This window comes from Xiphophorus hellerii, chromosome 24, assembly GCF_003331165.1.
Source record: "Xiphophorus hellerii strain 12219 chromosome 24, Xiphophorus_hellerii-4.1, whole genome shotgun sequence".
In the NCBI taxonomy this organism is placed as follows: Eukaryota; Metazoa; Chordata; class Actinopteri; order Cyprinodontiformes; family Poeciliidae; genus Xiphophorus; species Xiphophorus hellerii.
This window is the reverse complement of record NC_045695.1, coordinates 1,007,514-1,021,084: the sequence shown is the minus strand read 5'-3', so window position 1 is coordinate 1,021,084 and position 13,571 is coordinate 1,007,514. Positions and strand designations below refer to the sequence as shown.

Here is a 13,571-nt window from a genome sequence, read left to right as displayed (position 1 = left end):
GTATACAGACAATAAAATCTTTTTTTTCATCTATTCTTATAGCTTTAGTTCCCATATTACCACAGTAATATTTTACATGCATGTTCTTGTTTTTAACTCAATATCTTTTGTAATATTTTATTTTTAACCATGTAAACAAATAAATGAATTTATTTAACCATATAAATCGGATTAGTGTTCCTTTAGCCAATTAAATAATTGATTTAAATAATTTTTTCAGGTTTTGTAAATTATGGCATGAAATAAAATTAATGAATCACTCTACTAAACCCTCTCCTGTTAAATCACAAAGAAAACCTATTTAAGATCAATAAACAGTACATTGAACTGAAAAAATAGTGCAAAAAAACTTAGAATGATTCCTTATAATATTGTGAACTTAAATCTGACTGGGTAAAATCATATTTTAACAAAAATAATATTTTTGTTAAAGAATGTTTTTAAACGGAAACAAAACCAATAGCAATTCAGCATTAGCACAATGCTAACTCACCAAAACCAGGTATCAATGGATACAGCAACACCGTTTCGCTAGCTCACACTCCCATCAACTTAGCATAATAGATATTAAAAATTAACTTCTGGAAAGTGCTGTTAATTTTTAATGATAACCATAAAGTTCAGCACAGCTTGTCTACAGCCTCCTTACATCTTCAAAGTGAAGCTGACCGTGCATTCCAAGTTAAGAAGACAGTATCATGCTTCCTTTTGAAACAGGAAATAAAGCTAAAAGAGGAACACACTTCTTTTCAAAATAATAACGTAAATCTATTCATATGAATAGGAGAGAAAAGGGGACGTTTTCTCTTCTGGGTTACACTTGTTCTAAGACAAGCAAAAAGAACATTTAAGGGTTGTCTCAATTTTTCCAAAGCACATCTTGATGACCCTTAAGACTTATGGGAAAACAAAAGCGGACTGAATAAAGTTGAACTCTTTGAACTCTTACCAGTTTTCAGGGTATGGCAGCAATCACCTTTTCACATTGGGTAATGTAAGTTGGGACGTTATTCTCCTTTAGAGAGAATAACATCAAACCAATTTAAATTGGTTTAATGTTTTGAAACACTAACATGAAAAAAAAGGAAATCAGGAAGTGGTCAAACACTTTTTCACCAATAAAATTACCTTGTTGAAAACCAAAAGTTGTAGAAAAATTACTTGCATAAATAGGATTTATTATGAACTATTTTTTTTAAAACAATTTACAAAAAATACACCTATGCTTGATGAAAGACCAACAAAATCTAAAGCATTGAAGAAATTCCATTGGCTGTTGTCTCTTTGCTTGAGGTGTGATGGTTTCAGATATGCACTGTCTCTTGTTTTATCCAATCTTCCAGGTGTAGTTGTAGTTATTCATTGTAATGTGTGTCAAGGTAGCTTTCCCAAGAGTGGATGGCTGCTGGAGATGATTAATTGAAGCAGGAGGAAGACCACAGTGAGTCAGGTCTCCCACTGCCTTGCCACACTATAAAGCACAGAAACATGGGAGATTGCTCAATATTTACTGTGATATGACCAATTCAATATTAGTGTTAGCGTGCATCTAATATGTGATTAATATCATACCCGTTTCCTGTAGGTTTCTATGTTCATGACAGTAGTGGGTGTATGAGTATAAAGAGCAGCAGAGAAGTTGCCTTTTTGAGCAGTCTGAAGAAGAGTTGTGATGGCATGAAGAGATGAAGGAAGGATGGGTCCTAAAGTGCAAAAGGAAAGTCAGTTTAAGTTCATTTGTACACCACCAACTCACAACAAATGTTATCTCAAAACACTTAAGAAACACAGACCCCATTTGTTTCCTATCATATAGAAATACACAACAAAATCCCATCAGTAAGATCCAATCATCCACAGATTAGAGTCACTGACATACAGTCCAGTTTGATCTTGTAAAGTAAAGCAGTCAAATTCAGTTTAGAATGTTATCTATGAAGGACTTTGAGAGGACAGAAAGCAAGCACAGAAAACAGTAAACCATGCTTAATGAGCATCTTGTATTTGGAATTGAATTTATTTTCATTTCATGAAAAGGGGACTGGCACAGAAAAAGAATCTGTCTAAACTGTGATAATATCGCCTGCTACTGCCACCTACTGGTATTTCTGTTCAAGTTTCCCTGAAAATTTCGTGGTTTCATTCAGCTCAGTTCAAGAGCCAAAATAATGGCAAATTTAAAACTGGAGAGTAGCAGAAAAAAGTAGCAGAGTGTGATAAGATTTTATTTTGTTGGGATTGTATTGGGCAGGTGACAAGCAGTGCATGGTTTTCTCCACATACACCACTTAGGCTTAATACCATAAAGTTCAATCTTTGTCTCATGAATCCAGAGAATCTTATTTCTTATATTCTGGGAGTCTTTCGTGTGTTTTTTGGCTAACTCTATGCAGGTTTTCATAGGAGGATCCGAAGAAATGGTCAGCATGTGACTGCTGCCCATTTCAGTCACATGCTGCCCAACCTTTGCTGATGAGTGTCAGCAAAGGTTGACACTCATCACCCTTTGCTGTGATGAGTATCAGAGCAAAGGGTCTGAATACTTTTGACCAACTGATATTTCAGTTTTTCTTTTGCCAATACATTTGCAAAAATTTCTACATATCTGTCAAGATGGGATTCTGAGTGTTCATTAATGAGAAATAGTATTAACTGTTTTGATTCTAGCAAATGAAACAAAGAATGAAAAATTTAAAGGGGCCTGAATACTTTCCGTAACCAATGTATATTTCCTATTCACATAATGCCATTTTATAACACAATTAAGTAACTATGTTACCTTCAGTTGTTATAAGAATACCATATATCAAATGTGACTTTAAAGAAATTTGACACTGTATTTTAACACCTCTTAAGACTCCTGCTCTTTCTGAAACTCCATCGTCAGGAAGTCGCCACAACATCGCTCCCCTATTAACCGTTTAACAACATTTTTACCAGCATTGCACTTAGACATAGCTTGTCTAAAGATGTCTAGATGCACAGTTCCACCAGCTTTTTGCTAATTGCTGCCTGGTAGTTTAAAGGACCTGGGTGGTGAAGTTGTGGGAGGGGTTGCTCTGTGAGGTGGAAGCTCTGAAGTACAGGAGCTGTGCTTCAAAGGCGTCACCAGGTTCACTAAAGACGTTTTGCACAGTTGAATGGTAGCCATGGAAGATTAAAGAATTTCTCAGACATGCATGAAAGAATCAAAGCAACACTCCACATATGTTTTTTGGTGAAGGAATAACATTATGTCATGTAAAGCTCAAAAAAGTTGATTTAACATACAGTACAGACCAAAAGTTTGGACACACCTTTTAATTCAATGAGTTTCTTTTATTTTCAAGACTATTGACATTGTAGAATCACACTGAAGGCATCAAAACTACGAATAATACATGTGGAAATATGCATTAAACAAAAAAGTGTAAAACAACTGAAAATACCCCTTATATTCTAGTTTCTTCAAAGTAGCAACCTTTTGCTGTGATTACTGCTTTGCACACACTCTGCATTTTCTTGATGAGCTTCAAGAGGTAGTCACCTGAAATGGTTTTCACTTCATAGGTGTGCCCTGTCAGGTTAATAAGTGGGATTTCTTGCCTTATAAATAGTCATGAAAAAAAAGAAAACCCATTGAATTAGAAGGTGTGTCCAAACTTTTGGTCTGTACTGTAATACCACCGATACAATATCAATCTGAACAGGGTTATAGTTTTGAAAACTCAAAAAGAACATCTGCAATTCAGAAGTTAAAAACAATGTTCCAGTTCTGGTTCTGTACCTGTGAGCTCCAGACTGCTAATGTTCTGGTAGGTACAATCGACCAAGTTCTTGACATTAATGCTGCGGCCCTGGAAAACACATCATAAACCAGACTGTCAACCAGGGGTTAATAAAGACAGAGTTATTAGTAAAGGTTGATCTTATATTTCATTTTCAGTCCTTCAAAACAAAAAAAAACCTTGTGTATTGACTCAGAAACGATGACATGGATAACTCCTATACCTTCAGCACATTCATGGTAGCCCCTCTGAAGGCAGTGGGGGCCAGCAAGGTTGGTGGCAGACCGGTCTGAGAACCAGCTGCAGCCACCACACTTTTCCAGTTGATTAGGAAGTTGATGAGATTGAAGGAGTTGGATCCCTCCACACATACAGCCGACTCAGGTTTATGGTCTAGAGACAGAGTCGGAGCTTCTTTTTGTCTATACAAGCTGTCAAGGAGCATTCAGTATTCACTGTTTTTAACTGAAACGTTGCAAAAACAAGGAGCAGTGAAGGATACAGCTGTATGTTAATGCATTCAGGCTGCCTGAGTTTGTCCTGGATTCCTATCTCCTTTAGCCAAGACAAGCTGTCATCTTCACCTTGGCTGTATCCATCATCTTCTTCATCCCAATTCTGATAGTCCTCATCCACCTGCAAGCTGCAACATTTACATTTTGAATCATTGCAGCAGTTAAACCAGAAAAAGACAATTTTAAACATATTAAAGAACACAGAATTCAGATTCGTCATCAACAGTGCAGACAAAGTAAAAGTCTCACAAATCTTTGTTCTCGTTTTCCATTTCCTCTTCTCCCTTTTGAATACTTCTATGTTGCTCACTAATCCGCCTCCTTTCCTTCAGCAGGGGAAGACTGAACTCCACACCTTAACAAATACATGGGTCACAGATGAAGAACAGCAGCACAAGGGATAGTTGGTACCAGAGGTCGCACTAGACTTTTTTGTTGTCTGTCATTTTGACTGACAGCATAAAAAAAAAAATCTGTCATTTACTATATTTACTCCTCAAATTATAATCACATTAACTTAGGCTATTCAGCCGCATTTTTCATGTGGTTTAGTTAATGTTGACCTAGTTGAACCATGAGTCCAGGTCCCATCACACATAAAGCAGATGAACACATCTAACTTTTTCTCCGTAGTGACAAAAACCACAGACTGCGACTCCAATGACTTATAATAAGTTTAATTAAACGACTCCACTTAAATTACAAGCACTTCACCTGCTGGAGTCTGAATTCACTGCCTCACAAATTCCTCCTGGTTCCCATCTGCAGAGAAATCTGCACTAGTTCATCACTCAGTTGGATCTGTCTGATCCAAACAGATCAATTGAACTCTGCTAGCTTTTTACCCTGTGAGTGGTCCGGGTGTGCGCTTTTACAGTCTAATTAACTTCTGAACCTTTACTTATTTCCTCACGATGAACTCTCAGCTCCTCTGTTTAGACTGTAAACGAATTAACACAACATTGCATTCTCTTCAGTTTTCTCTGTCCTGTATGTAATGGAGACTGGAATTAAAGATGCCATTTCAACCAAATGTTTGGAATGCCCTTCTATACCAAAGCGTCCGGTCCATAACTCTTCAACACGCTGTCAGCTCCCGGTCAGAAAGACACATTTAGTTCAGTGTCCATAAGATAATATTCAGAAAGGATCTTTTTATTGATTGATTTTAGTTTCCTCTGCGATGAACTAATTGCATAAAGTCTATAATGTCTGCCCATGTGCACCAGTCAAGGGTGTTAATTATTACCTGTCAAAATGATGGACGGGCTTCACATTTTTCCGTCGTTAAAAACAACAAAACAAAACAAAAAAAACGGTCAAATATGGAAAATATTCTGTTAACACGACCCAATTGGTACATGCTAATCTTTTATAAGTACCTTCAGCCTTCATTGCTTCTCTGAGACCTCGAGTCGTAGGAGAAATTAAGGCAGTTATGCAGTCTGACCCTGCAAGGCCTGCTGCCTTGAACAACACTGTGAACTGATGAAAAGAAGAGCCAATTAGGGAAATAAAAACAGAAGCTATCAAACACCAAAGCAGGTTAATGTACCTGATAGGAGCAGACATAGAAGTATGGGCACAGCCCCACCTTTAAAAGGCTGTAGAGAGATGACAAACTGACAGACCTAAGGAGAGAAAAAAGCTTTTTATTGGATGCTATCCTCCCAGACCTCAAGGAGAGAGCAGAAAGTCTAACAACCTCACCATTCCTTCACAAGACTCTCGTGTACTGCTTCATCCTGAGTCCAGGGCATGTTCTTCCCAGAGAAGTTCTTTTCAGCATTGATCCTGGGGAACAAAGAGAGCCAGGGCAGAGAAGGGTGCTGCCAGTACACCAAGCTCTGCTGGAAGGCAGACCGGACGTCGGACCAGGACCTGGGCTCCTGCAACACACGCACAGAATTACATTCAGCAAAATAGATGAACAAATAACAACTAACTAAACTAAACATGATATTCAGGGTTTCCTCCAGAAAACTTGCTAAGCTCGGTGGTCAGAGCGCCAAAGCGGTCCTCCGGTGGTCCACCTTGTTTTTGTATTAAAAGATGTTAAGTTGACAAGAAATGTAAAAAAATAAATAAATAAACAAATATATGTGTGTGGGTGTGTGTGTGTGTGTGTATATATATATATATGCATATATATATATACACACACACACATATATATATATGTCACTAGCAGGACGGTGGTCAAGAACCCTGAAAGGGCAATATTATGTGCTTCCGGCCTGGAAGCACATAATACTGCCCTTTTGATTTACCGCACAATCAAGTAACTATGTTACTTTCAGTTGTAATAAAAACACAGTATATGTAAAATATTACTTAAAATAAATTTGACTTTGATATATAACCTTTTGAAATTGGGCCTCTGATTCTTTAAAAACACGGCATTTTCTGAAACTTCGCCTTTAGGAAGTCCTCACAACATCTTGGATCTATATTAATTCTTTAAAAACATTTTTTACCAGCACTGCACTGAGAAGTAGCTCATATAATGAGCACAGGGCACCTACAATCCATCCATCCATTTTCTAACACCCTTGTGGGGTCAGGAGGGGTGCTGGTGCCTGTCTCCAGCAAACATTTCGGGCAGGAGGTGAGGTCACCCTGGACAGGTCGCCAGTCTGTTGCAGGGGCACCAACTAATTGTTGCTAATTGTTGCTGGCTAGTCTGATGGAACTGAGTGGGGGAGCCGCTTGACATGAGCTTCATTTTTTGCAAGGTTTGCAGTTTGCACTGGGAGTTTTAAAAACTCTGATTAGGAATCAATCAGATAAAAAAATTAATTTTTTTTAATTTTTTTTTACTTTCAGTTTTACTTTCTGAGGATTCTCAGAACAACCTGAGAACTGAGCTTTTGGTGTCCTCCTATCTCTGTTCTGTATTATGATTGAGCCATGGACTCTTGCTGTGGTTCTCCAGCTGCACTGCAGCAGAGAGGAAGCAGCTCTAGAGGGTCTTAAACACCATCCAGAGATTAATTAGCTGCCCTCTTCCATCTATGGAGGAGTTCTACAGAACCCGCTGCTTCTGGAGAGCTCGCAGCATCATCAAGGATCCCTCACACCCTACCTTCTGGGAGGCGTTTCAGGGCACTAAAGTCAAAGACAAACATACTAAAAAATAGTTTCTACCCAAGAGCTGTTGTTGCCCAAAAGACAGCAAATTCATCTAAAACCTGATCTTTATTTATTTATTTACTTACTTATTTATTTATTTATTCTGAGTTAACATTGCTTCTGTGTTTCTTCAAGAGTTGCTTTTTTTTTAAATATTTGTTTTGCTTTATTCGTGCACAATAACATTAAAAGGAATTCTCAAAAAGGAATTCTCAAATTCAATTGTAAAGTTAAAAAGATAAATGAGGAAAGCGCTATTTGCTTCAGAAAGAGGTGAGCTAATAACATTAACTACCTGCAGATTGTGCGGGAGCATAGTAAACTTAGCTCTGCAGCTGTTGCTGAGCCCCAGAGCTTCTTCCTGAGCTTTCGGTTGCCCTGTCCACGACAAGGAGACTGGAGAGGTGAAGATGACCCGAGTTTTCAAGCTCCAGTCAGCTGGATACTCTGCACAGCTAACAGGAGCTATGGAGACGGGTGTAATGGTCAGTGGGTTCTAATGGAAAAACAGTGAGGACATGTGAGCACATTTAAGGCTACAGACTAACATTCTGATGCTATATACTGTATCTGCTTGTATTAATATAACAGAAAAAGCCCACCTTGAACAGCAGATTGTCAGTATGTTGCTCCTCTGTTTCCAACAGAGGGTTGTCTTCAGACAGAGACTTCTACAACAAAATACATGCAATTTTTTCATCAGCATGTTTTTGTTCTTTGTTTGATCCCTGCAATACCTTTAATGTTTTACTCTTTTTTATTGCTCTTGCAATTCAACCCTGAGCAACAAAATCAGTTTTTCTAATTTTGTTGAAAAATTAATTTCAACAAAAAAAAATTGTCTTTTGCTGAAACAAAAAAACTATTTTGGTAAAATTCTTGATAAGCATAGGTTCTAAATTTTAACAATCTCACAGCCTTTGGTGTACAAGGTATTAAGCGGTTGTTCTTTGACTTCTTGTTTATTTTTTGTTTATCAGGCAGGGGAATTCGGCCTAGAAATTTTGAACAACATTTGTTTAAAATAAGTTGTAAGTAACCCCAAATTAAGTTCCTTATTTGTTGTGTCACCTTTTTAACTCTTATTGCCTTTACATCGTTTTATTCGTATAATATACCGTTGACTTCCGGTTTCTGATTTGATGCCTTTATTTTGATACAATAACTTCCGCTGCATGTATTATAGGGTGGCAGCTTAACGACAAAAAGAACGGAAGACAAGTTGTGACAGCCTTATTTAAATGTATCTTATTAAAGTCCCCCTTAATAGAGGCACAATGTTTATTTTGTAAATAAGGATATTTCTAATAGTGATCGATTGAAATTGTGAATTTGTTTTATTGTAATCAAACACTAGGGTGTAGTTTTTGAATTAAGAGTTTATATTTTAGTGGTGAACGTTATTTTTAGTTACTAACGTTACGGTTGTAAGAGCGTGGTCTGTAGCTTACACTGTCTTTTTTTGTGCGTCTGCACATACAGCTCTTACAGTGAAACTTATGGTTTATTTCCAATTAACCTCACTCTTCAACGGTACGGTTGCAGCAGAGTCTGACTCTGCTGCAGAAGTTATTAAGGGTAGGACCGATTGCAGTTTTCGACGATTACCGATCTTTAAAATGCCTGACCTGCTGATTATGATTTTGGCCAATACTGATTTTTTTGTCTGAAAATAGCAAGAAAGTTGCTGAGTTGGTAACAGTGGGTGACTATTGTTAACTGCGAATGTGCAGACATAACCTGGTGGTCCGTCTAGTTGATTTTTAGACCTTTGATGAGGTGGATAAGATCGGCCTCACGTGTAAGTATCAGCTGATCACAGATCTCGCAAAATTAAGGAAATGGGCACAGATAAATCAGTTGGCAGATAATTAAGGCAATAGCTTATTTTATATGTAAATAAAATAATTTTAGCTGTTATTATTCTGTAGAAATCATTTATTACTCTGAAATTACAGGGGTTTGTGGAAACAGCTAAATTCACTTCTTAAATGTACTTTAAAGCAGAAAATGAACTGAAAAAGGCTCATACCCCAATCATCAAAACTTTTCCAACCTTACGTTATTTATAGGCTGTAGATACAAAGGCATGCGTTCATGTAACTGCAATCTATTACATTTTTCTCTCTTCACAGAGATAAGTATCAAAAATAACAAATAAGTGACATTATTTATTTATTTACATTTATACATTATAAATTAATACATATTATTTATATTAATTTACAAATGCAAACATGGCCACATCTCTTCCATCCTCCACTCTCTCCATTGGCTTCCCATTTCCACCAGGACTGAATTCAAGATTTCCCTCTTCACACACACAATGCATCTATGGAAATGGCCCCAACTATCTCAAAGAACTATTTAACCAACAAAAACAACTCTTTCACTCCACTCCGCCCACTCAAACCTTCTCCACATACCCAAAAAAAACTGAGAACCATGGGGGATAGGGTCTTCTCTGGTGTCGCTCCACGTCTAAGGAATGATCTACCTGACACTGTGAGGGCATCACAATCCACTGACTGATCTTAAGACATTTCTTTTTAGCAACATTTTTGGTTCATTTTCTTAGATATTGGTTTTAATCTCTTATTTATGTATCTATTCATTTATTTAATTATTTTTACTCAACAAGTTGCTGCTGGGAAACCAGGACTGAGTAAATGCTATACCAACCTTTTTAGCTTGCTGTGAGAGTTTGAGTCTTTCCTCTGCTTACAACCCCCAGAATGCTGTGCTGGTATAGTTAATCAAAAAACTATACCAGCGGTTCTGGATTGAAGTTTAGTGACAGTATTGAATATTCCATTAGATATATTTTCTATTGATATTGATCACGTGTTTTCTTTATTGTATTGCTTTTCATTGTTATACAGACTTCACCTCTCTTCGCTCTCTGTTTTTATGTCTGGAAGATTTGAAGGCCTGGTTGGGCCTAAATTTCTTGAAACTTAATGAGGATAAGACAGAGATGGCGATTTTTGGCAGATACACTTTAGATTCCCTGACCAATCTTGGCACTTTGGCACAGTATGTCAAGCCAGGTTATTACAAATTTAGGGGTCAAGATGGATGCTGGTCCTAAGCTGGAAGCACAAATTAAAGCCGTTGTAAAATCCAGCTATTTCCACTTAAGGCAGCTAGCCAAAGTAAAACCTATTCTCTCCAGACAGCACTTTGAAACAGTGATCCATGCATTTGTGACCACACGGCTGGATTACTGTAATGCATTTTACATAGGAGTCAGTGATTTATATATTTCCCAGATTCAGAGGGTACAAAATGCTGCTGCACGTCTTTTAACAGGTACACGAAAATATGACCGTATTTCCCCTATTTTAGCTTCCTTACACTGGTTGCCAGTACATTTTAGGATTCATTTTAAAATCTTTTTGTTTTTAAAGCTCTTAATGGCCTCGTCCCTCCCTATCTGTCTGAGCTGTTACATTCTTACACACCCTCCTTTTCCCTCAGGTCAGCTGATCAGCTGCTTCTGAAGGTACCAACAACAAAGTGCAAGCTCAGAGGGGACCATGCTTTTTCTGTGGCAGCCCCCAAGCTATGGAATGATCTCCCTTTGGGCATAAGACAGGCCTCTTCACTTGATGTTTTTAAGTCCCTTCTTAAGACTCATCTTTTTTCTTTGGCTTTTGGCACAATCTGAGAGGTTACACTTTGTTTTATTGTGTCTGTATGTATTTTATATTTCAGTCTTTTCTATTTTATAATCGCATTGTATTTTATGATTGTGTATAGCACTTTGGTCCTGTTGGTGTATAAAGTGCTTCATAAATAAAGTTGGTATGGTATGGTATTGTTATTGATTTATTGCCACGCCCTAGGTGAATTGCGTCATGGTTGTAATTCAGAGCGCTTAACAACACAGTGGCCTGATTAAAGGCTTTATGTTGTAAGCATAATCAGTACATAGGAAACATGTTTATTTGGCAGACATGTTGGAACAATGAGTTTTACGGAGCAGATATAAAACTGGTTTGTGGGTTTGTCTCAGAGCGAGTTATTGATCCTACCTCCGCCGAGCTGTCTCCTGGTGGACCACTTCTGCGGTCCCCTGATGTCTTCTCAGCGGACATTAGTTTTATAAAAGTACACACATTTTCACAGTCTTCGACTAAAACTTTCTTCGGACGACTGACAGTGTTATCCCAAGTCAAAAAAGGATTCCTGCGTTTCCCTCTGCTTGTGGACTGGCTGTGGAGGCTGGGAGTTGCTGAGGAGAGGCCAGAAGCCGGAGAAGAGCCGCTCGGTCCGGGACTCTCAGCGACACTACGGGCTCTTTTTCTCCTCAGCCGAACGACCTCAGCAGGCCGCTTACAGCTGGACCAGGAGTCGTCCTGCTGAGCCATGCAGGAAAACAAAAGTTTCACTAGAAATATAACAAAATAATTCAAATTCAAAATCACCACCCTGTTTATTTGACGCGCCTTCCGCACTTTGCAAACTCCAGTCGTTTTTTTTTTCTGTTGTCCTTGTTTGCGTTTGGCAACTATTGTAAAAATGCATTACCGCCACCTGCTGGACTGGAGTATAGGACATCAAGCGAACAGCAGAGAAAATAAATAAATACAACAAATATAAATATCTAGGAAATTACTTAAACAAAAGGTTAAGGACAGATGGCAGACACAGTGGGAAGAAGGTAGAACTGAGCATTATACAGATGATCTCAGAATTCTGACTTTCTGACTTTAATCTCAGAATTCTGACTTTCTGACTTTAATCTCAGAATTCTGACATTAAAGTCAGAAACTAAATCTAAATTATATAAAGTTAACAGTCAATATTGTAGTTGGTGGTGATATCCAAATTGACAAGCCAAAATTATAATAATAAAAGTTTCTACATTACTGTCAGATACCACCAACAGATTATGAGCCATATCTACAGTATTTGTCTGTGTGTTCTCTGCAGTTTGCAGGCTGGTGACGAGGGGAAATAAACTTTAAAACAAAGCAAGCCGAATTAAGACCTGAATTAACTAGTGACAGCCAGACGGGGTCCTCAACGCAGATGTTTGTAAAATTTAGGTGGATGTGTAGTTTCCTGATCAAAACGCGACAAACGTAAATAAACGGATTAGAAAATGTCTCTTTCTCTATTATCTCTTCAAAACAATAATAATTCATTGTATGTGAAGGAATATTCAAAAATATATAGTGAAATATCTCCAAAATATACCACACTTCAAGAGGACACTGTGCTAAACTGTAAGAATTTCTATCACCCAGCATTGTTAGAGCAATGACGATTATTTTACATCTTCTCGGTCTTATATTGACTGACATGTTCTGCAAAGATGTCAATAAATGTAAACAGTTCTGATATGCAAACTAATTCCTTGCTCATTTAATGGAAACCACATTATTTCGTATGCACCTTAACTGGGCTGCAGACGCAAAGCTGTGTAATTTAGTAATTTCACAATATCCTTACAGTTAAAAGTTTGCCTGGCAAACCTGTTAAACGATGTTACCTTCAAAATGTTGGCAGCAAGTGAATTTTATTATTTTAGACAATAAAATAAACTGGTCCAAAAAGTGAATCAGACTACATCTCTAACTGAACTCGTGCAAGCGGTCGCTGAGCTCCGAGAGCAATGTTTTCTCCACTAAACTATATCGACCGACAGAAGTCCAATAATCCTACCTGTTATTGATTCTGATCTAACGGACACCTCGTGCTTTAAGAAGCAAACCAAACCTGGATTAACTGGTGACACTTTCAGAATCTCAGTTTGAGTGAAGATTTTAACCCGTTTCTGATGTAAAAGTATATAAGATAATTGTTTTTCCAGCGTTGTCTCTTATGGTTGAGTATTAGGGTCACTTGATGAAAAGAATAAAGATGTTTAGTTAAAATACAAGAAAAAAATATCAACAATAAAAAAGAAATGACACTGCCACATAGATCTGCGGTAGCCATGTCTTTTGTAAGTGAACTAGGAAATAAACTATAGCATGTTACAAAAACAGTGTTTAAAAAGGTTTCGCTATTGTTTTTGTGGATATCTAATTGAAATATCATACAATATGAGAGAGATGTGAAAAACAACATAGTCAGTCGATCTTTTTAAACATTTTATTTTTAATCCCATGGCTCTTCAACATATATGTCGGCTTTCAGGGAATAA

The 13,571-nt window shown here is 37.5% G+C and overlaps 1 protein-coding gene across 1 annotated transcript; it reads right to left on the bottom strand.

Moving 5' to 3' along the window:
* Nucleotides 1-905: 905 nt before the first annotated feature.
* On the bottom strand, nucleotides 906-11,908 carry donson (DNA replication fork stabilization factor DONSON). The gene is made up of 12 exons (XM_032556562.1): nucleotides 11,452-11,908; nucleotides 8,017-8,085; nucleotides 7,710-7,910; nucleotides 5,993-6,171; nucleotides 5,838-5,913; nucleotides 5,665-5,767; nucleotides 4,532-4,637; nucleotides 4,270-4,410; nucleotides 3,991-4,189; nucleotides 3,767-3,836; nucleotides 1,573-1,703; nucleotides 906-1,471 (listed from the first exon to the last, which is right to left on the bottom strand). The coding sequence occupies exons 1-12, from the start codon at nucleotides 11,785-11,787 to the stop codon at nucleotides 1,328-1,330; spliced, it is 1,755 nt and encodes a 584-aa protein (XP_032412453.1). The 5' UTR covers nucleotides 11,788-11,908; the 3' UTR covers nucleotides 906-1,327.
* Between the last annotated feature and the right edge of the window lie 1,663 nt (nucleotides 11,909-13,571).

Bases quoted from the DNA above. Each gene is read 5' to 3' on its own strand.
- donson (XM_032556562.1), bottom strand. From the start codon at position 11,787: ATGGCTCAGCAGGACGACTCCTGGTCCAGCTGTAAGCGGCCTGCTGAG. The intron at 8,086-11,451 runs GTAGGATCAATA...ATTTTGTTGTAG, and splicing joins CAGGAGACAGCTCGGCGGAG to AAGTCTCTGTCTGAAGACAA. The intron at 4,411-4,531 runs GTGAGACTTTTA...TAAATGTTGCAG, and splicing joins GAAAACGAGAACAAAGATTT to CTTGCAGGTGGATGAGGACT.